Genomic DNA, 23,351 nt, shown 5'->3' on the forward strand with positions numbered 1-23,351 from the left:
TGGATTTTGGATGACGCTCTGTATCACGTGTTCATAGGAAATACACTCGCTTTAATTTTTTTTGGAGCAGCCTCGTCCTGCACCGCCGACCATAGTTGTTTTGCAGTCTTCATACAGTGTAGCGGAGGGGTGGAAAGGTAATGTAATGTAATGTACCTTGCCGTGGTCACTGACGGGTTCACGCCAGTTCACCGGGTTCACTTGAGGAGAGCTCCCACCCCCAGCTCGCCTCCTCTTCTTCGCAAAGCGCAGCGATCGGAGCTAATCCAATATTATTCATTTATATATTAATGTCGGATTCCATTTTTTACCACCGACGGCTGAGGTAAGGACACATCTTATTCATCCGTAACACGAATACGTCTCACTGGGTGACGAGGTGCGATCTCCAAAGTTGTTTACTGGAATTATGTGTCGCTATTGAATATTGAATTTTCATCTGGTGCTGTAGTGGAGGCAGTTTATATGAAGTCGCCAATGTATAAAATGGCGACAGTAGGTGGAGGAGGGGGGTGGAGGATTTTTTTTGGGAATATTCATAAGGTTATATAGAGTGGCAGATCGCCTTTGGCAAGTCGGCTCCGAGGCGGTGTGTTGCCCCACAGCCTCGTGAATGGAGCGAAACGGGTTAACTCGTCAGTTTGTTACAGTTACAACCACGGATCCTCCGTCGGGCTCAAATTGCGCTCCTTCTCGCGCTATACAATGTGGCGTATGTGCTTATTTTATTGCACAACGCGCTCTGTTTCCCCCACTGTGCTGCGAGTGTGAGTGCTTTTACTTGTGAAAGACTTCTGAACACAGTAGTGTAGCAGGCTTGTCGACTGATATTTTTTTTTATAAAAAAGAAAAAGAAAACAGCCTCCGAGTTCATAGATGTTCAAACTGTACGCCAAGTATCAATTTTCACCTATTGATCGCTCACTCGCTGCAAATTTATTTCTGTTGCCAGAGCAGAAAGGTAGGCCTGTATCTCTGTGCAAAGGACTCTTTTTCATTTCCTTCTCTTCCTCCTACCAACATGTGCTGGTGCCCTACACACACTCTCCCTCTCTCTCTCCCTCTCTCGCTCGGTCTCTCTCGCACACACACGATACATGTACAGTAGAGTAAGTAGAGCTTCTCTTTTGGCAGATATTTCGCAAATTGTGCACTATTAATGATCCATTGAAATATATACATATATATATATATATATATATATATATATATATATATATATATATATATATATATGTATATGTGTGTGTGTGTGTGTGTGTGTGTGTGTGTGTGTGTTAGTGTTCGCTCCTGTAGGGCACATTGTCATTTATCTGCACATAAATATTGACCCAGCTTTGAATGCCATGTGTCTGTCTCTGGCTTTAGGGGAGGGACCTCTGCGCTGACTAATGTTGCCTCTGTGAATCATTTGTGGGTCCAGTGTCCATAGCACAGGAGACAACCCCAAATTATTCAAGCAGTCAGCTAGACAGGCATGGTTCACGGGTAATTTTTGGAATGTATTTTAATTGTTTAACCATGCGAGCTTATTAGAAATGACGTTGGGTCATGGAAATGACTGCGCAACTCTTCTGCCACAGAGGTTTTCCTCAGACAGGAGGTGTTTTTGGGGGCTGTGTGGGGCGCAGTCCAGTCTCCAGTGAACGTTTCTGCACTCCAATAGTTAATTTGCAGGCTGTGTGATGACCAGCAAAAACAAAGGTAAATGAGCTCTCGCTGTGCTGCTCCGGCAGACCGGGTTCAGCTTTGGCCCGGTGAGTTGAGTATGTGTGGAGGTTTTCACTCTAGCAGGACACTTACACCGGGGGAATGTCAATTCCCTTTTGTGGATCCCTGGGAACGGTCTTCCATCTCCCTTCTCGGAACTGCTCTAATGAGGCCAGGCATATTGCCTTTCATCCCGCACTCCCTGCAATTAGGCACAGCTCATAGTTTTCGTCATGGCCACAGCGGAGTGTTTGTATACACAGACACAATGTAGTGGGCCAAGAGTGCCTACTCCCCTCCAAAAAATACAGCATCTCTGCCCATGCCATCCCTCCATATACCTGGCATACTGTACTTTTAAGGATGTGGTGTTCTGAGTTCCAATAGCAGTCGCTGTGGATGTTATGTTTGTGTGTGTGCCTCCCACAGCTTAAAACGAATCCCGTGCAAGAGAATACCAAGGAAGGTCATATGGTCATGATTTGCAGATTTAGCTGACATGGAGTGTATAACATTCCTTGGGTTCGGAGAAGAAAATCAACTATCTAATGCCAACCAGATCTATTTCCAGCCGTTTTATATAAACAAGCATTCATGACAGCGGCATACCTCATGATCCTCACAGAGAATTCTCCAACACACAACGGCGAGTCCTATTTCTCCCACCAAAAAGGTCGGCGTTCAAAGCAGGTTCACTTTTATTTGGGTCTTTCATCCTTTTTGGTTTTGCTTTTGTCAGCGGACCAATGCCGTATCGAAGCCCGGACCGCTCAAAAGGCTCACTAAAACAGCATGTTTGCACAGTTCCAACCAAAAGAAACGTCCGTGCACTGATGGGTGGGAAAAAACCTTGGGGCTAGTGGGGAAAAAGAGCCCCTGCCACTTTTTCTGTCCCATCCAAGAAAGGTTTGGTCAGCAGGAGCTGGCATCTACCAGGCTTTGGCAGTTAGAAGAGGCTGTGATGTCAGCCATTTTAGGATGGACAGTACAATGTGCGGTATGCCGCCATCTTTCTTCCTTTTCTTCTTAAGTTGCCAAATGAATGCCTGTAGTCTTGGCTACAAAACTGAAGAACTTATTCATGAAAAGTGATTTTTAAAAAGATGCATGACTCAGATTTTTTTTATTTATTTATTTTTTATTCTCAGCGCACCACCGTTTACTCGTCTGTCATTCATTTGGGTCACGGGTAGAAGGGTTGGCAGAACAATGTAGACATTTCAACAGCGAGCGGTCATATTAACACAAAACAGGGCCGCCCGAAAAAGATGCCGGCAGACAGGCAGAGCGCGTAGGTATGTACTGTCCGCCTCGGTCACCGGGCCTCCGCGCAGATTTAGCAAGATAAAAACAGTGACGGGAGGTCATTTGTGTCCCGTTCAGCTGTGATATTCCTTTCATCGGCCCGTCACACGCATGAGAACAGTGCGGCAGAGTTTCTTTTTTTCCCCACAATGTGATTGAGAGGGGGGGGAAAAAGCAAAGTTGTTGCTGCAGACCTCACCCAAAGTTGACTGAAAGAGACTTGAACCATGAATGGAGTTTTCAAAGATGGCTGGCGGGGCATGTGGATTAAGTTTGTCCTGCACCGGATGCAGTCCAAGGAATTCAGCACGCACGCACGCGTGTGTGTGTGTGTCTTGAGGTTGGGTGGGTGTGGATGAGTGACTCTGCTCTGTGTGTGTGTGTGGCATGGTGGGCAAGGGGAAGAGAGGGGTTGCCATGGCGATGTTAACACATGAGTGGCACCACCGACTGGTCTCCCAGTGGACGAGGCTGCAGTCATGGAGGTAAGAGGGGGGGCGGCGTGCGTGAGGAGGAGGAGAAGGACGTGGACGAGCTGGCTGACAACACCTGCGTCTCAGACATTCAGACACTAATACGCACACAAACACACCCATGGAAAGGAAATAATCAGAGCCCACAATGGAGACTGAGACCACACACTGAAACCTCTTCATATGTCTTCGGCTGGACGGGCTGTGGAGAGACCTGTGCGCTCTGTCAGCGTAGTTCTAATGACCCTGATGTCTCTGAATTGTTTTTCAGCACACGTAACGCTGGAGCACGACACTCACGCTGGCACGCACGCACAAAGGTGTCCCCAAAACTGAAAGCTGCCCCTCATTAGATGTCAGGAAGGAGCAGCGCGTCATGACGGACACAAGATACGAGCAGAGGCGGCAGAAACTGAACAATTCCACAGTCGGCCGCGTAAAGGCTCCCAGCACTGGGTCACGTTTCCCTTATAAATGAGGCGCCATTGTTCCCCATCTCTTCTCTGTGCAAGACAGTAATTGCTCTCTGTCTCTGGCTTATATTTGGGTGTCCAGCTGATCCACTCACATGGCGTTAATCTATTTAATGGACGTTTGGCAGGAAAGATTCCTGCTAAACAGATTTTTTTTGATCATTCAAATGTATCTGTCAGGAGCCCCCCTCCCCCCAAATCCACCCCAACCCCCAGCAGACAGAAAGTCTTTTTTTTTTTTTTTTTTAACAGATTTTTTTTTTGAAGGAGTCTCTCAAGACAGCCGTGGATCACTGTCACAGCAAATTACACACAAAATAAATGTTGTCATAAGTGCGAGAATTTATTCCTTTTCTTTTTCCTTTTTTTTTTAGCTCTTCTGTGACTGTCACACCGAGAGACTCCTTGCCAGTTATTCAGTTCAAAGAGAAAGATTTTTCAGAACGGTGCAGGTGCTAAATGTTGCGGAGGTGAGGTGGGAGTGTGTGAGGACCAAGCGTAGAGAGTTGCGTGCCTACAAGCGTGTCAGCGGGGAGGAATATTGAAACAGCACAGCCTGTCATCATCGTCAGTCATCCTCACACTTCACTCCCAAATGTCTGAGTTCTGTCTTCCTTTGTCCTTCTCCCTCCTCCAGCCTTCGCGTTCTCATTCATGTGAACGGGCGGCACAACACAAACACCAATCTCTGTTCGTGTCAACTGTAGGTGACCCAACAATCTGGGAGTGTTTGAATCAGTCATCAGACTGTTTTGAATTAAATTTTAATGTCTAGCAACCACTTTGCAGCCTCGCCTCCCTCTTCCACTGGCAGCAGCTCGCTGTATATTTGGCATGTTTTTTTTGTTTGTTTTTTTTTCCCCCTTTTTTTTCGTGTTGTAATATTGTAATTACTGCAGCAGTTTATGAGGTGATGGATGGGAATACATGCTGCTCTCTTTCAACTGTCTTTTTTTTTTGGCATGGAAAAAAAAAGGTGGTAGCACTCACGTGGTTGCTATTTAAAAGTAGACGGGGATATAATTAAATATTAATGAGATGTAAATATAATATTGTTATGGAAATGATGGTGTAAGAGCACATGAGGCTGTAAATCTTTATGCTGCTATTAAATCGGGCGGAACGTATAAACCCCATCAGAATTTAAACCTGGCCTAATCCCATTTGTTTTTTTGGGGGGAGGAAAGAAAAAAAAAAGTGTAACGGTGTAAACATGGTTTTAGTCCAGTGAGCGAGGACTCTCCGTTTCTCCCCCTTTGGAGCGTGGGTGTTCGGAAAAACACGTCTGAGAGCTCTGCCACTTTCCCTCACTTCAGATACAACTCCTCTGGTCAAATGAGATGAAAAGAGTTTCCTCCTCGTGTGCCCCCCCACCCCCACAGAGACGGTGCCACTGCGAGGACATACAACACACCGAGGACAGTGATCGTCTGAGCGTTGTCTACCTCGTCGCTGAAACACAAGGCCGGGCTTTTCAGAGGGAACCATTCAATGGCTCCCTGTCTGGGAAGCCCTTGTCTTGTGTCTGCTCGCACGTCTCGCTCGCCAGATAAAGCAGCCCATTCTTTAGATAGGTGACCTGATTCTTTATGTAACCTTTCTCAACTTTTGGCTTGTTTCAGGTTTTCTCATACAGGAAGTGAAGTGTTTCTCTCGGGGAGGGGAGAGCGTCTGTACTGGGCCGGCGTCTGTCTCGTCACAGACCGGCATCCCTTGCAGGGGCTGCTACGCCAGTCGCAGCCCACAGCCAAAATTACAGTACCCTCTCCGTGAGTTTAGTTTCAAACACATCCTGGCACATAATGTGCTCTCTGTTGGATCAGCGCAGCGATTGGGGCAGCTCAGACAAACGGAGCCAGCGCTGATTTTTCGCTGAGTTCTATAGCATAGGAACATCTCTCGCACACATGTTTCGGATGTGCATGACTACATCCCTCTGCTGCATGAAAGCTGACGTCTAAATCCCTCGTTCCGTGGAACAGCCTCAGTGAACCCCTTGTCCTCACCAGGGGTTAATCGAGTGTGCCGTCAGAGAATATCATGACCTCTCTGGCGTCAAAACATACAGCACATGCCCGCGTCTGGATCCAGTGAACCGGGATTACTGCATAAGATGCTGGTGACCTAGTTTTTTTTTGTTGTTGTTGTTTGTTTGTTTTGTTTTAATTTTAGTTTTTTCCCTCCTGTCAGAAAGCAGCAGCCATCAGTAGGAATGAAAAAGAGGCAGTTATAAGGAGGACGTCACAGCCTGTCTGGGATCAGTGTGTACTGTTGAGCAGTCATTTGAGGGTTTTAATTCTGGAACAGGTTCATCTTTTATTTACCATCCACCAGCTGCGGTGAACGCGCACGTGGATGCAGTAAAATGAAAAGTCTGTGAAAGTGCTCTTCAGTTAGCGCGAGCGCAGCGTGCCAAAAAAATATGTGCTGGAAGTATGTGAAACGATTTCCTTTGTAAGCAGCAAACGGCAGCACGCCGTGCTTGAGGTATGCCGGATTTGAAAGGAAAGCAGGTTTAGGGGGAAATTAATGCGGCTGATGTCGTTCGCAGGGCAATAAGCCTGTGGTAGAAGGTAAAGCTTAAGTGATATAGAAAGATGGTGATTGGATGAGACCCGTTTTCAGCAGCATATCACACATCAGTGCCTCTCCAGTCTCAGAAAAGAAGACAGGAGTGAAATACAGAGGCTCTGCGCGTGTGTCAGAAGTTCATTCAGAGGGCAGAGGCTGCGGAGCTGCGCCTCTACTTTGATATTTTTTCATTGGGGTTTTTTTTTGTGTTTAGCACTTACGGCTGGTAAAATGACTCTCAAAACCTCTCTACTGCAAATGCGGACTGCAGTGTGTCTGTCATCTTGTCCTACAAACTTTGTTAAATATTTGCGAGAGAACAGGCACGTTTTATAAAAACGCGAAGAAGGAAGAGGGGAAATGTTGAAGACTGAAGTGACAATCCATATCCATCCATATAATTGGAGTGTAATAGAAAGGGAAAGCCTGTGGAAGTGTTTTGCTAATGGATTTGTGCACTCAGTGATGTGTGTATCGTGTTTGTATGCATGCACGCATCGCCATGCTGCTGGCTGAACAAATGCAGGATGAGACGGATTGAGCCACCAGCTTGTATCTAGCTTTGTTTGTAGTAACCTTATGAGAATATTTCAAGTCCTCAACAGTACTGTTGTCAGCTGGCTGCTGCAACACACACCAGACACGCGAGTCACCTAATTTCCATTTCCACATTACATTATGCCCGGAAGGTACGCCGTAACGTGCAATGTAAAACAAATGGCTCACATCCAAGAGTGGACTAATATTGTTCGCTGAATTTAACCTTCATATGTTTGCTGTATAGTAACAAACCAAAGAGGAACAGGGCGGGACGACCTGCGCATGTGACAGTGCCGAAATATAGTGCGGCTCTCCCCTTAAAAAAAAAAAAAATTAAAATCAAAAATCAGCTTTTTAAAAGAATTCTCATTTCTAATCGCACACGCACAATGACAAGGGAATATTTCTGTAAGACACAAATCTGTGCGCATATTTTGCATATTTGTGGTTGCTGAGACAATGTGAAAGAGTCTGTGGGGTTAGATACAGTGAGCACTATCAATTTGCAGTGGAGTGCAGCTCGCTCAGTGGAGTGCAGCTCGCTCAGCGGGTGCGAAAATCACCAGGGACAATATTTATTTAATGATATTAACCCTTTCCCGAATGCAGGAAACGGAGATCTCAGGACTGAAAGGAACCCAGCACCATTATGTTAACACACTACCTTTATCTTTATTTTACCAGCAAGCATCATTTTGATGATGTTTTGTCAATATGGCAAAGCTTTACTAAATACATTTCAGAAGTGTTATCAGCTACAAGAAGGGACGATCGTAAGGCAGCTGTGGGGGGAAAAAACAAATATCAGTGAGATTAGTCATTTCTGACTGCGTGTATTCAAAGTGCGCGTGTGTGTGTTTTACTGTCTGTTAGTGAAGCTCTAAATTCTATTAATATACTCGTTGATGGAATGCTTTCTCATATTTCCTATGCCTTTCGCCTTGATATATTTCATGCTAAATATTTTTCGGCATTTATGAAATCAGCCTAAAATCATTTTAAAAGATGAATAATAACCAATAATTTGTGCATGATCTCTGATCACTTTTAAACAATCTGCCTAGCGAGCGAGATTCATGTTACCTCGTTCTGTACGGCAATTTAAGGTGATCTTCCTCTTTGATTATGATCATAATAAAAAAAATATTTTACAAAAAAAAAGCTCTTGACTCTTTTACTTTGGTGCTGTAATTGCTGATAAATACACTTATCACACTGAATTTCCACCTACACGTATTACCCTGTGTGGAGCTGTTAGCGTCCTCCGCACTGCGCTCACTGTAATATGTAAAAATGTTTCATTCTTTTCATTTGGAAGCATAGACCATATACCTGCTTTTCATCTTTGTCAGGTCTTTATCTTTGATTTGCATGACATTCAAGTTTAATGAATAAATGTAATTATCTCACATTATATTCCTCCGCTTTGCCTCCTCTCGTTGCTTCTTACTCGCTGTTTTTTGCACTTTTTAAAGATGAACGAATCACACCTCTCTCTTCTTTTGTACTCTTTCCTCACAGGTCCCCCGGGAGCTGTTAAACTTGTCCATGTGGCAGGAGTCCTAAAGTGGCAGAAGGCATGAAGCAACACTGTGATATCATAGTGGCTGGTCCATGACACTAAATTCCATTCAACCCTCTCCACTATCCACCCGCCCTCTGTTCTCATCACACCGGACAACCAATCACTCACGCTCCCATTTACACAAAGCTGCACCATGGCCAGCAAGAGGAAATCCACTGTACCCTGCATGATACCATCCAAATCCAAACATGTGCGTGAGGAAATCATACTGGGCTCGCTACCAGAACTCCTACCAACAATCCCAGAAGATAGCATACTCAGCATCTCTGGAGAAGAATCTGGGCATTTCTCTCACAGCTCCTCCAAATCTGAAAGTGGCAGTGAGATGCAGAAAGGAGGCACGTACAGCTGTCTGACTTGCCGTTTTGAGTCCAGAGATCTCAACTACTTTTTGGATCACATGCACAACTGCCACTTAGACTTCAGGGCCCAGCCCACCTTCTACTGCCTGAACTGCGGGGTGTCAGTAGTCCGCTTCGAGGCTCTCGCTCTGCACAACGCCAAGGCCCACCCGAAGATAATGCAGGGCCTCGCTACTGCCTCTCTAGCCGTCAACAAGAGGGATGGCGTAACGACTGTGGAGCAAAGCCTTTTCACGGACAGCGGAGAAGACCACAGAGAATCTGGGATCTCCCTCACCAAAACACCAATTGCAAAGATGATGAAAGCCAAGGGGGAGCACAAAAAGATTGTGGTTTCTCACACTGTGGAGGTACGGAAGATTGACACTGGAAAGGATGTAGACCCCAGCATGCTGACAAATGTGCCTGAACTCCAAAACGGGGCTCTCAGTATTTCTGGTGCCCCAGCTATGCCGAGGACCACTGTCACTCACGTGATTGCGACGACAGTGTCCAACCAAGTCTTTCACCAGCACACTCCCTCCCTTTACTCTCCCCTCTCCTCTGATTCCAATAAAGACCTTCCAAAGGTAATGATCCCCCTCAGCAGCATCCCCACCTACGATGCCGCCATGGACACCAGCAGCTTTCTCAAGACATCCTTTGGCAAGTTTCCCTACCCGACCAAAGCAGAGCTCTGCTACCTAACAGTGGTGTCAGAGTTCCCCGAAGAGCAGATCAAACTGTGGTTTACTGCCCAACGACTCAAGCAGGGCATAAGCTGGTCTCCTGAAGAGATCGAAGAGGCCAGAAGGAAGATGTTCAACACCGTGTTCCAAGGTGGAGCACCCAAGAAGCAACCGACCACACCACGGCACGTCAATCACATCGTAACCCACCACACTGTAACTGCCCATCCAGGCTCAAAAGGACCAAACTTTCAGATGGCCAAAGTTCCATACAGTGGTGTAAAGGCCAGATCTGTCGGAGTCATAGCCACACAGGCCAGCATGTCAACCAACCCCCACATTACCCGGGTCTCGTATTCTACTCCGGTTGTCCCCCCAAAGTTCCCCTCTGTAGTCAGAACTACACAGGTACTGACCAAGAATACTGAACCCACTGTGGAGCCGGAAAAGAGCAACGGCCTGGACATGGCGGGGAGCAGCGGTTGCGTCAGTAGCACCAGCAACATTCGAAGCAGCAGTAGCAGCAGCAGTTGCAGCAGTAGCAGCAGCATCAGCAGCTATTCCAGCAGTAGTAATGGTGTTGACAGTTTCACCAGGAAACCGGTGCACAACAGCGGCCCAGCCAACGGCATCAACAGCATTGCCACTTGCTCTGCCAACATTAGCAATAATGATGAGCACTGTGTTGCTGACACCAACGGCAAACCAAATGTCAAAAGCAACAGTTTACCAATCGGATCGGAAGGTTCAAACAGTAACAAGTGTGAAAAGTCCATTGACAACACCAGCAAATCTAACATCACTTGTAACAATCATGACAGCAGCATCATCAGTGCACAAGAGCCAGCCCACGCCTCGAAGCCCGACGATGATCAAAACAATTACATCCACGTGACCAACAACAGCAGTATTAGCAGTGAATATCCCAGTACTACCTGTAATGACAGTGTCCCTAACCTGAATCATGCCAGCAAATCCCCAACGGAAAGCACCAGCACCACTGTCATTGCAAAAAGCAGCTCATCCATTATTGAAGAAGGTAAAAGCAACAAAGACTTTCCCATCAAAGGCATGTCAATCTTACAGCAGCTCATTAAGGAGGAGGACGCATTTGCCGGGGACAAAAGCTGCCCCGAGCTCAAGCTTGACCCCATCAAGATCAACTTCAAGAGGCTGAAGATGACTGAACCAGAGGCTACATCAGAGAATGCGCATCAAGAACACAAGTCCGAAACTGCGGAGGGGTCGGCTTGTCAGGCGTCTTTTTCTCCCCCCTGGGGCCACAAGACCCCGCAGCAGTTGCACATCCTCCGGCAGGTTTTCTCCAACACCCGCTGGCCCAGCAGCCAGCAGTACGAGGAGCTAAGCATCCAGACGGGCCTTCCCAAGTCAGAGGTGGTGCGCTGGTTCAGCGACAGCCGGTACAGCCACAAGAACGGGCAGCTGAAGTGGTTGGAGAATTACCAGCGGCCGCCCGCGGAGTCGGAGGATGCGAGGGGTCGCAGAGATGCAGAGCTCGAGCCACCCAAGGACGCTCCGGCGGCCAAAAAGAAACTTGCTGAGCAAGACATGAACAAGCACCTTGAAGGAGAAGCAGGACTGAACTCAGGTCAGCGGGTTGTGTGGCAGGATTCATACTCACCGCTGATGGGCCTGATGGGATCCGAGGGGAGCGGCGAGCGAGGCCAGCGCGACAAATTGGGGCAGCCGGGAGCTTTGCAGGATCTCTGGTCAGAGCGAGCGGAGGACCACCAGCAGCCAGTGGCTAGTCAGTCACTCATTGAACAACAGACTGATTCCAATCAGGCCAGGTATTTGAGTCACAGCAATCCTTTTTGCACACCACTGAAACACACATTTCACTCACAGTGCCTTGTGATATTTTACAAGCTCGATGCTATTTATCAATCAAGAAAACAAAAACAACGTAAGGCAGGTGGAGTGATGAAAGGGTGACAGCTTGTTGTTTGTAGTGACTGCTGCGTGATGTACAGTAAAAAGAAAGCAGGAGAAGCGGGTACAAGTACTCATGCTGTGTAGCTTATTCAGGCAATCAAAGGTCTGTGTTTAAGAAGCTATTTTTAGATAAGTAGGAGTCTGGCCCGCTGAATTATAGATTGAGAGCGCATGCTAACATATGTGAATAAATCATGACAATTGCCTTTGGTGAGTTAGATTTCCGAGAGGCAAGACAAGCCATACGCAGGCGTCTTTTTACTGTGCTACCCCCCACCCCAAAAAAAGCCCTTCAATTTTACAACACACTGCAGCAGTGCCATGCAACCAGAATGATCCAATCGCATCCTCACAGTTTGTGTATGTTTTGTTTGCCTGTCTGTCTGCGTGTGCTGCTTAGCAGGGATCGCCTGAGGATGGAGATGCTGGAGGTGTGATAAAGCAGGCCTGCTCTCGCCAGAGGACCATGATGTTCAAAAGCTGGCTCGCTCCCCTGGCCGTGGTCTTAACACAAAAGAAAAAAAAAAGAGAAAAAAAGAGTGTTCATAATGACAGCAGATGTGATTGTAGCTGGACCGTTGGACTCTGACTGTAACTGTGAATACCCCCCACCCCTCCTTCTCCTCCGCCTCCTCCTCCTCTTCTTCTTCTTCCATCTGCCATCACTTCCTGCCATCGTCAAAAGAAAGAACTTCTCACCTTTGAGTCCTGTGATGTTTAAGCCTTTCATGCTTCTTTGTGGTTGTGTGGGGAGGGTGCACAATGAGGTCAGTACGAGGGATCAAAGACAAGAAAGAGAAAAGACGCACACTGACTGGAAAACTGACTTGAATGAGCGAAGATAGGGTAGGATAGGGCCGAGAGATATTGTTCTGGGGTCAGAGGGAGAAATATATATATATGATTGAAACTGCACTATAAAAGAGGGTTTGTACTGACTGGACAAACAAATGATGTGTCAAGGATATGTTATTGTTGGCTTTGTGATATTTTTTACTTTTTTAGCAACCAGTACTTCTGCACTGCCTTGAATTTTACTTTTTTTCTCCTTTATTTGGTTTTTCAATTCTATTTACTCTTCTATAGTCACTGTAAGTCCAGATGCAATCAAACATGTTTTATTTAGATCTGTATAAATGTTGGTGATCACTTTTGCAGTTCAGCTACACGCAAGAGACTATATACAATGCACTAATGAAGACAGCAATGCTAAAAAAAAAAAAAAGAATCACACTGCTCCACAGTAAAGGTATTGACTGCTCCGTCAAGATCAATACACTACACTGCCCTGCAAACTGAACAGAGAGAAGCCTGTCACGCTAACGTTGCCTTACTCAGCTCTGTCCATGTGTTTATATGACCTGTCTGTCCATCACCTTGCTTTCCAGCTACTGTGCTGTCCAGAAGAGAAGAAGAAAAAAGATTTAAAAAAAAAAAAAAGATAAAACATGCCAGTGCATTGATGGTCACTGTTGGTCTATATCTGTGAAACAATCTTGTGCTGCTTTCTGTACACTTGGAGATGTTTAACTTTAAGCTGTAATTGTATCAAATATTGTTACTGGCAAAATGTTGTTTAAAGCAAAATTATCAATTTGATCCCTAGACACTGACAGAGTGAGATATTGTGCTAGCTAGAGAGCCAAATGAGGAGATCTTTGCTCTCCTCTGAATTTTCTTGTTTATATGAACATACAGTCACTACATGAATCCTACTAAGCTGCATCTTTGTCAAGCTGCTAATAGCTAAGAACGGTGCTATACCATCCAAAGTGAAATTGGAGGTTCATCTCCTACCAGCAGTGTATGCACTTGTGTCGAATGTTACAAATTTATTTTGGTTTGAGATAAATGGAATCTGGACTTACGGTGTTATGATGACTTAAACTTTTATGAAATAGTCTGATCATAAAGCACTGTTGTATCATCCTTTCTACACTTCTGAATCTTTACAGAATAAACTGAATACTCACCAAGCAGAACAGGCTCCTTTTTTCCCCCCACCTCTTTTGTTCGGCACCTTGTGTTAGGGGTGAATATGAATCATGTGGTGTTAGTCAAATTATTCAGTGTGATGAATGTTCAAGCAGCATGCAATGTGCTAGGACTGGAGAAATGCACACAGCCTCACCTGCTGGCGAGCAGCTGACAATACAGTTTGTGCCAGAGATAAGGGGGCGGCAGGCAACACCCAAACATCTCTATATCTGTAGTGTAGTCCTCCTACATCACATTCAGGGGGAAGCCTTCCAGTTTTTATTTTTGTAACCCTTTTTTTGCCCACATGAATTTAATAACACCAGCTTGTTTTCCAGCTTAAAGTATTTCAGAGCTCTGTTGATTCAGTTCTCAGGGCTGTTCATGGATATAGGAATAAAATTTAGAGCTCATGCTTGCTCTCCCATTACAGGAAATAAAGTTGTGTTTAAGAATGCTGTAAATCAGGCAAGAGAGCCACGGTGGCTAAAGCTCCAAACCCAACAGGCATCCGTTAAGCTGGGGGGGGGCCTCTGATCAGGGAGGGGGAAAATATATGCATCCATCCAGCCACTGTCTTTAGTTTATCCTTGTCAGGGTTGCAGGGGAAGGCTGGACCCCATCCCAGCTGTCTTAGGGCGAGAGGCAGGGTACACCCCGGACAGGTCACTAGTCTGTTGCAGGGCTACACTTAGAGACAGGCAACCAGTCGCACTCACAGGCAATTTAGTTACCACTTAACCCATCTCCACTAACTGCATGTCTTTGGAATGTGGGAGGAAGCCGGAGTACCCAGAGAGAACCCACACAAACACAGGGAGAACATGCAAACACACAGAAAGACCCTGGCCTGATGGGGCAATTGAACTCAGGTGGTGTTGCCATTTCAGTGGCGTAAGAGACAGAACGAGAAAACACACAAAGCCAATGAGTTACCTGTAATGTTTTAATCATTTTTCAATCTACAATGAGCTTAAAACATGATCAAAAGGCTATGACAAAAAAGGTAAAACAGGAATAAAATGTTGACTTTACAGCTACTTACATCAACTTTTCTATAAGAGTGGAACAGAGTGGAGTAAAATGAACTGAATTCACATTAAATGTTACAATACTCAATCATTACACAATTAAAAACCTGCCTAAAATTGTAACAGTTTGGTGAAGTTTTTTTTCCTTTTTGGCAAAAGTTGATATCCCTCACACACACACACACACACACACACACACACGCTCTCCATTTTCTGACTTTATACATTATCATAGCATCTTCAAGTAACAGATATGGGAGGTTTTTTGGAACAATTGTTTAAATTAAGTTAAAAATCAGATGTAGACAGGGCTATGCAGCGAGAGAGTCCGAGGGTGCTAGCAACAAAAGGATAAAATTGATTGGTTCACATTTACAATGAGAAAAAAAAAAAGTCCCTGATAGAAGCTGTAAAACAAAATATTCACATTCTGCTTGTTTAAGTAAATATTGACATGGTTGCAGTATTTTCCCCTTTGCCTGCCCAGACATCCCCTTCCATGCTCAACAATTCAACATAGTCCAGTTTAAAATATTCACCCAAACAGACAGCTTCTACGATTGAGCCCTAACACACACAAGCACGCGCACGCACACACGCAAACACACATTTTCATTTCCTCAAAAGGCGCGTGGGTGTAGTTAAGGAATTCATTCAATTTTTTTACTTTGTCTATCAAAATATAGAATTCATTAATAATACATGGGATGGCTAAAATACAAAGTGAGTGAACAAAGAAAATAAAATGATACAAAGCATTGTTTTTGCTTGATACAGTAGCTAAAAGGACCACAGAGTTCAGAGTTCAGGCATTGTCAGGTTTTTGTCCCAGAGTGTGGACAATCACAGAAGGTAAAAGGGTCTTTAAATTACAAGTAATAAGCCTTGAATCCTAGTCGTGGGTAAAGTTCAGTCTTGTTGCCCGATCTCAGATCAGATGTTTAGACTATCCACAACTCCCCCCTAACCCTTCATAATGGCCTCACATCATTTCATCTTGTCGCCCTTTTTGTTTTTCGCTCAAAAGTTCTGAAATTCCTTGTCAGGTCTGGCCACGGAGCAAAATTCAGTAAAGCTAAAAAACAAGTATCCAATTTTTTTTTTGGAAAAAAAAAAAAAAAAAAAAAAGTATCATAGTTAAAACCACAAACTAAAATTCATAGTCGTCTTCTGCCATGTCAATGGCCCAGGCAAACTTCTCACGCTGGGTTTTGTTGTAGATCTTTTCCACGGGAATGCCCCACTTCTTACACCTACACCACAATGTCATAAAATAAAGGACAGGTTTTATTGCAGTAGTGCTTTTCATACTACATGTTACTACAAAAAGTAACAGGACACCTCTTAAATTGGAGTTGGTGCCTTGTCAGTGACCTTTGACCACCAAAATTAATTTGTTCATTTAGTACCTTTACTTTGTGACCATAAGGTAGAAAATTTAATAATCTCTTACCAAGCCACAGAAATGCGAGGATCCAGATAGTTGAGTTTGGAAGTACCGAGTGCAATCTGTTTATTCTCTTCTCGATCAGTTGCCTGCACTTCCAGCTTCATCAGTTGCTCTTCTATCCTCTGTACCGCTTTCTTCTTGCTCTCCACTGCCCTACAGAGAAAGCAGACAATGCAATACAAGCATGTAAACAAGATTCACAACAAGAGGGGAGAGAAAGAAAGAAAAAAAAAAAAACAAAACACTTTATTAAAACCTCTGACTACTTACTTTTTGGATTTTTCATCTTTTCGTACTTTGGCGTCTGCCTTGGCGCTCTTCAGTTCTCTCTTGGCATCAGCAAGCTGGTCCCTTTTAGCGTCAATCTAAGGATGACAGTAATCATTTCAGATGAGTTTGATCAATTTTATTTTTGATCAACTGGACCTTTTTATATTTTGGAGATTACATTTTACTGTCTAGACACTTCCATGCTCAGATTGTTTTTAACTTGAGACTATAGTTTAGTGTACCCCTACAGGGTGGCCAAAAATCAGAAGAAACATGATTCACATGGTGTAGCTCCGTCAGCTGGCTAGTGGCTATAAATCCCAAGGAAGCAAATGCCTAATGAAAAACTGTACTATAACCCCAAGTTGTACTGTGAATACTGCAATATCATTTAGAGGTCCCCCCCCCCCTAAATTAGCAGGGATGACACCCAAAGTGCCTGAGTCAGGGAGTTTGAGTGCTCTGCATGGCACAACAGGAGAGCACTGCTTGATGGACACATCTCCAAGCATGGGTAAATCTGTCATGCATAAAAATAAAAGAACACAGCTGTAGGGATTTTTAAAAGTCAATTTAGATGACGGACAAAGTTAATTTTTTTTGTCTTCAAGTTGGAAAGAGAGGAGACAAAACTCATGGAACAATGTTCTGCAGTGCATGTTGGTCAGGCGGTCTTTAATTATTGTTTACAAAAACGCTTCAACCTTGTCAGCAAAGCCATTTAGTAAGTCATCTAATCCAAATGTGCCCACATGCTTGCCTTTTTGTTTAGGAGATAAACTACATAATTGCTTTAGTATGTGTGCACAAGGCCCTCACTACCCAGTTCCACCTTTTTGGTTCTGTAATCGTGTTAACATATTTCCTCAATACTCTGCATTTGAATGACTTCAGAGTTTTGATTTCTATGTAAAGTGGTGTGAAACTCCTCTTATGTTAGCAGCATTGTTGGTTGAGTTTAGAGTGAAAAGTCAAAAAACAAATATAAAAACTAAACTAAACAGAGCAATCTCCACACCAGGACTGGCAAAAGGAAACAAAATAAATAAAATAATAATTTTTAAAAAAAAGGACCATTTTCAGTTCACTGGAGTATGAAAAAAGTTTTTACCTTTGACTGCAAGTTCTGCATAGACTTCTCAAATGTCTTCGGTGGAGCCCTCTGATGGTTACACAGAATGGCCACTGCCCTGTTGGCCCTGTTATAGGACAGGATTTTGGCCGGAATGTTCTCCTCCGCTAAGATTATGAACAAAATAAATAAATAAAGTTATCACCACCCTGTTAGCTATACAACAGCAGACAAACCTACATAAAAAGCTTGCCAATAACAACAAAACCAGAACACAGTTTGCCGTCTCCCCTTGTTATTTCTACACAATTTACGTGGAAACACACCAGTCGTGAGCTCCTTCAGCTGCTGCTGCAGGGTGATAGAGGCGTTGTATGTACGGAAAACTTTGGCTGTCAGACCATCCATCAGCTCCTGAAGGTGCTTGTTCAGGATTGATGTCTGAGGAAGACATGCAATTAAGAAACCAAGTTTTAAAAAGGCAGATGGCGGTGCTATGAAAGTCATTTCAAATAAGGATTTATGTTGTGAATTCTCAAGTCATAAATTAAAGGGGATTTGTTTTCTTTAACTGGGTATATTTTACTTACATTCAGCCGATCAAATAGGTCATCATCAGGCTCTTTGTTCTCCATAAACAACTGTAGATTCTTAAATACCTGGAAAAGGCAAATCACACATAAATAAAGAAGCAGAGTTTACACAAAAGTACTGCATTTCAGTAAGAATGGTGCTCACCCTCTTCTCCACAGGGACTCTGTTGTAGTAGCGGATCGAGTCTTTACCCAGGAAATCAAACTCAACTACGTACTCTTGACCCTCGTTCTCTGGATAGAGTTTGATGTGTTCAACTCTCAGTGAGCAGCAGCCCACAGTGTCTGCAGTCTCTCCTTCTTCCTTCTCATTACCCGCTCTCAGAGCCAGCTAGTGTACACCAGACAAAGACAGTACCTTAAATGAGGTAGTGTTCAAGAACGCACCAACCCTCACATGCAATGTGAAGTCATTACACCATAAAACCTTCAAAATGCACCCACTCGATAATGCAAATAGCAGTAACAGGACCTCACCTTATCAATGAAATAGAGAGCCACAGCCCTCTGTCTGATCCTCATCTCCTTGGACTTCCAGTCTTCGCGGTACTGGGCTCTGATGCGGTCCACACATTTCTTCAGTCGACGTGCCGTTTCATACTTCTGCCAATCCTTCTCTCCCTGCAGGCAAAAAGATGAGACAGGAGTAACAAATTAGGCAAAGGTCTACATAAACAAGCATGCCCAATTTGATTTATGTGACAGCCAATTAAATTAGGTTTTTCCACAGGACAGGAGTATGTTGTGTCACTTTTTAAAAAAAATAAATAAAATAATAAAATCTGCTCTTGAAAGGTCTCAATTTTTACATTCCAGTGGAGCAAGCAACACAAAAGAGTCAGGAAAGTTTTAAGGAGACCACTGGACCATACAGCATCATTTCAACTTTGACTGGAGACAAAAAAAAAGTCGTTGTGCATGTGCCAGCTATGGTGCCTACCTTGATTCGAGAGCTCGGGTTCAGCATAATGTACTTGATGGAGCCTTGAATGTTTTCTGTCCACGACACCAGCCAAGTCACCTTATTGTCATGACGAACTTCTTTCCATTTGGTGCCAGGAGGAGGCTCAGGAACCTTGGAATCCCTATTATGGAACAGTGAATATTTAGTTATCACATTCTGCATTAAAAGCTGGTAATCAGCACGAGGAGAAAATAAAACTACTTTACACACTTGCTGCAGTTGATGATAATGTCTTGGGGCCTGATTCGGCGTTTGAGCATCCCCATTTTAGGATGGTCTCCACGACCACGAAACAGGCCTGGGGGCTCAATGCGGAAGTTAGCAATACGTTCCTTGTGGTTGTCCATGAGGCAAAAGCCATATTGCTGCAAGATGCGTTCATTCTCTTCCTTTATTTTCTACAAAAGGCATAAAAATTAAAAAAATTAAAAAATAAATAAAAAAGCTTCATTTTGCAGAGGTCCTTTAGGTACTCACTGTTCACTGGAACCATTTAAGTGCCAATTTTAATCAAATCACAGCAGCCTAACATTATGAATTTCTTCCTGACTAACTGATCAAGTTTCACAAGATGTGTGATATCAGTGGGGAAATACAGAATTAAAGCCAAGGAGAACTGAAACACACTTTTGTTATTAGGTACATGACATCCAGCATGGCAGAAAACTCTAGAGCCCTCTACAGGAATCAATGAATGTAAGGGTTTAAGGTTAATATGCTGTGTGCCCCACTACACGTAGGCAGCAGCTTACTTGTTTTTCCTCCTTAGACATGGCTTTCCTTGCTTCAGATTGTGCCTTGAAGTAGTTGCTCATTTCACCGAAGTCACACTTTTTCAGGTCTGTGAGCTTAGCCCTTTCTTCTGAAGTCATTTCCTGTGTCCAGAAAATTTTGAAAAAAACTAAAGTAAATCAAAGAACAGATTTTTTGATATATATATTTTTTTTATTTTATTGACAGGAGCAGAGATTTTAGGCTTACCTTCCTCCAATCTTTAAAGAAATTTTTACGGAAGATATCCTTGGTGGTATATTCATGATCCAGCATTTTGGCAAAGAAGGTCGCTACCTCCTCCGCTTCTGGGCTGAGCTTCATATGTTTACCTGAAATGTAAAAGTCAGACATTTATAATCACCTCAGAGTCCTTCACTAGCGTACAAGATGAACTGTGCAAAGCCTTACCATCATAGTAAAATTTGACATGGCTAGGAAGAGGTTCATACGCTGGTGCAAACACTGGCCCTTTGTGTTCAAGGAACTTCCATTTGACACCATCTGTGTATCTCTCCTCTTCCCACCTAGAATCAAGCAAATAAATCATTTTTACATAATGACAGTGAAAATAACAAAAACAAAACCAGCAACAATACATCCAGCTGTCCTGTCACCACACTGATAAGCATGTATGATTGGTACAGCTGGCTAACCCAATTAACTCACCATTTCCACTTCTCCTCAGGCTCTTTCTTTGCTTTCTTTTTTCCATCGGTTACTTCTTTTTTGTGTTTTGTTTTTTTGGACTTAATGTCCTGGGAAAAGGAAGTGAAAGTATTTAGTTCTTTCTGACAACGTAGGGATTAACATTTAACACAAAAGATATGGCAGCAAAACAATTCTGCCCTCTACTAAAGTCTCTTACTTACCTCGTCTTGTTTCCTTTTCTTGGCCTTCTTGTCATTTTCAGTTTTTATTTTTTTAGGTTTGAATTCAGCGCTGAAACAAAAACACTCTTTGTTATCAGGCCTCAGCGATACAACTTTACTTGCATGGATGACTACAGATGCTCTAACCTAGTGAAACAGACTACAGTCTATGAACAGAGAACTTACTCGTTATCATCATCATCTCGTTCTCTTTTTAGAGACCTCTCGTGTTTTGGAGAGTGGTAAAAATCATCCTCAGGCTCAGACTTCATATACGGTGGGCTGCCAAAGAAAACGCATTAAAAACAGAAGTTAGATAGCTTCATATGAATGCTGCATCCTGACAGCACTTAAGAGCAAAGTATAGTGCTGACATACCTGGCAAAGCCATTCTCCTTTTCCTTTTTTATTTTCTCATCAAAGGACTTCATCTGAAATGTTTACACAATGGCAGTAAGACAGAAGAGCCTGAAGTGCAAATAACAACTATGCCCACATACACGCAAAATTATAAACTCATACTTCCATTATAAAACCTCTCTACAGGGTTCAAAACTAATCTGAGAGCACCAAATCTAAGTAGATAAACACTGATATCAAGAGCAGTTTGACAATACAATACATTATTATTTTAAGTAGACAACCCCATTAAGACTGTGCAATATGAAATATACCATAATGACATTATGTCAGTTATACTGCAAACCAGTCCCTGCCACAGACACAAACCTCTTCTTACAAACCTATGCAAGAATCCCGTGAAAGAATATGGAAAGAGTTTACGAATGAGAAGCAAAAGGAGTTTAAGTGCTCAAGCTAGAGCAAAGTCTAATGTTAGAACAGGCTTTCGCATTGGATGCCATAGAAAGACTCATGAAGATAACAGCATCCATTACAACATATCTATAGGGTTTTGTGACTTTAAAGCACTCTATTTAAGGTACACGACGCCCCGCTGAAAACACTTCACCTAAGTTGAACTGCCTCATTTATATTACGAGTGTCGAGCCAAAGTAGTGGAGGAAATCCACAACGTAGCATACTACGCTGCAACAGCAGATGTATGGACGACTTGAACAACGTATCCCTGCACGAGCTCAATGGTGCACTTCAGAGACTGGACACTCAGCATCCAGCAGTAAGGATAGCTGGAAACATCAGGAAAGCTCTGGGGAAACCTTGGGACTGTGTGGGGGTCATCTAGCATTTATCATTATGGATGTCGCCACACAAGTCCAATATGTTTTTAGTTTTTGAATTTAAATATTAAAGAGCAACAGCACTCTTTCCATATAGTGATTGTGATTTTGTTAGTGGGATAAGAAATGACTAACAGGAAATGAAATTCTGGTCATATCACACAGCTCTCCCCCTCCCATTTATCACATCTTTAAAAAAAAAAAAAAAAAACAACTATTTTAATCCATAATACCAGTGTATGATTTAGACAACATAATTGCCTAATGTAGCATCACTAAAATTAATTTGTAAATGTTACAATCATGTAGTTCCTTGGCAAGTCACCTTCTCTTCTTTCCTCTTCTCCTTGTGCTTTTCCTTATACTTGTCTGTGCTGCCATCTTTGTGCTTCATCTTTTCCTTCTCCTTATCTCGGTGCTTTTTATCAGAGGAATCCTTGTGATCACTATAGTGTTAGAAATTCACAACTTAATTTAACCTCATTCAGTTTCCACTATTTAAAGCAATCAAGCATGTCTAGCGAAGCACAAACACACACTATACCTGTTTCCATATTTTGATTTCTCCCGCTCCTTATCCTTCTTGTGGTCCTTATGTTTGTGTTCCTTCTCTTTATATTTGTCTTTATGCTTGTGAGAGTCTGAAAATAAAAACTGTATTAAATTTCAAAATAAACAAGACAATGATACAATGACGCACTGAATTAAAAACAACCGTCTGCTCACACTGAGGACTAATATGCAAACATGTGAAAGTGTGTTTTAATGCATAAGTAGCAAAAACAGAGTCCTCTCAAGCAGCCAAGATTGATAATGTCCAGAAAACTAGTCTTAAATGACAACTTTAACAGTCCACCTGTGTCTATTCTCTTAGTAGAAACAAATTACTCAGTACAAAAAGGTCTGTCCCAAATGAATGTCATGCAGGCTGCAAATAGATAATGTATTACACAGCAGCACAGCACCTCCTACTGCCACTATAAGCCGCATGCTTTGGACAATATGAAGCAACTAGCATGTTAAAACATGCAAGAGAACCAAATAGCCTTTTGAGTTTCTTTAATGTGCAAGCCAAGACTGGAACGTAATCCTAAAAGAGAGAGTTCTCAAAATTAAAGAGCTAACACCCCAACATTGTCATTAACAAATGCCAAATTAAATCTGGTTCTTTTACAGAAACTGTCCTTAGGTCTAAGGCAAAAGGAGATCTGAGAGCTTCTAGCCCATCTAACCAATGTGAATGTCTACATTTCCTAGAGTACAAGACAAAAATGGCACACATGTACCAATCATGAGAAGTTTAATCAGCGACCAAGCCCGTCTCAGAACAGATTCAGATCTTGCTCATTTAGTTCCTTTTAATTCGGATGTCTTTGTTCAGCCATTAATCCAAAGATGAGTTTTATTCTACTCCGATTTATGCCAGACTGCTTAGTGAAATTAAAAGCACTGTTACTAATAAACTACAAAGTTGTGCCAATTTAGCCAAGCCTGAAAGTAAAGACCGTG

General features: G+C 43.2%; 2 protein-coding genes across 4 annotated transcripts in view; one reads left to right on the forward strand and one right to left on the reverse strand.

The window, feature by feature from the left end:
• On the forward strand, positions 1-13,615 carry zhx3a (zinc fingers and homeoboxes 3a). Of its 3 annotated transcripts, none has more exons than XM_085405800.1 (3): positions 1-325; positions 8,594-11,498; positions 12,044-13,615. In XM_085405800.1, exons 2-3 carry the CDS (start codon positions 8,791-8,793, stop codon positions 12,078-12,080), a joined length of 2,745 nt encoding a protein of 914 aa, XP_085261926.1. In that variant the 5' UTR covers positions 1-325; positions 8,594-8,790; the 3' UTR covers positions 12,081-13,615. The 3 variants fall into 3 exon arrangements, with proteins under 3 accessions (XP_085261926.1, XP_085261928.1, XP_085261927.1); XM_085405802.1 differs by having other exon boundaries at positions 12,047-13,615; XM_085405801.1 differs by having other exon boundaries at positions 51-137.
• A 933-nt stretch (positions 13,616-14,548) lies between these two features.
• top1a (DNA topoisomerase Ia) overlaps positions 14,549-23,351 on the reverse strand; it is an 11,446-nt gene continuing 2,643 nt past the window's right edge. The window contains exons 3-21 of the mRNA XM_085405803.1: positions 22,387-22,483; positions 22,168-22,288; positions 21,022-21,074; positions 20,830-20,925; positions 20,644-20,713; positions 20,441-20,529; positions 20,183-20,298; positions 19,982-20,103; positions 19,753-19,875; positions 19,211-19,398; positions 18,977-19,121; positions 18,514-18,657; positions 18,182-18,367; positions 18,034-18,102; positions 17,770-17,884; positions 17,483-17,610; positions 16,372-16,466; positions 16,105-16,254; positions 14,549-15,904 (exon numbers count right to left, since the gene is read on the reverse strand). Of these exons, the coding sequence (XP_085261929.1) occupies positions 15,802-15,904; positions 16,105-16,254; positions 16,372-16,466; positions 17,483-17,610; positions 17,770-17,884; positions 18,034-18,102; positions 18,182-18,367; positions 18,514-18,657; positions 18,977-19,121; positions 19,211-19,398; positions 19,753-19,875; positions 19,982-20,103; positions 20,183-20,298; positions 20,441-20,529; positions 20,644-20,713; positions 20,830-20,925; positions 21,022-21,074; positions 22,168-22,288; positions 22,387-22,483 (2,210 nt within the window). The 3' untranslated portion in view covers positions 14,549-15,801. The remainder of the gene's footprint in view (positions 15,905-16,104; positions 16,255-16,371; positions 16,467-17,482; positions 17,611-17,769; positions 17,885-18,033; positions 18,103-18,181; positions 18,368-18,513; positions 18,658-18,976; positions 19,122-19,210; positions 19,399-19,752; positions 19,876-19,981; positions 20,104-20,182; positions 20,299-20,440; positions 20,530-20,643; positions 20,714-20,829; positions 20,926-21,021; positions 21,075-22,167; positions 22,289-22,386; positions 22,484-23,351) is intronic.

This window comes from Rhamphochromis longiceps, linkage group LG5 (genome assembly GCF_057381845.1).
Source record: "Rhamphochromis longiceps isolate RC_006_pf linkage group LG5, R_longiceps_female_GT1.1, whole genome shotgun sequence".
NCBI lineage: Eukaryota > Metazoa > Chordata > Actinopteri > Cichliformes > Cichlidae > Rhamphochromis > Rhamphochromis longiceps.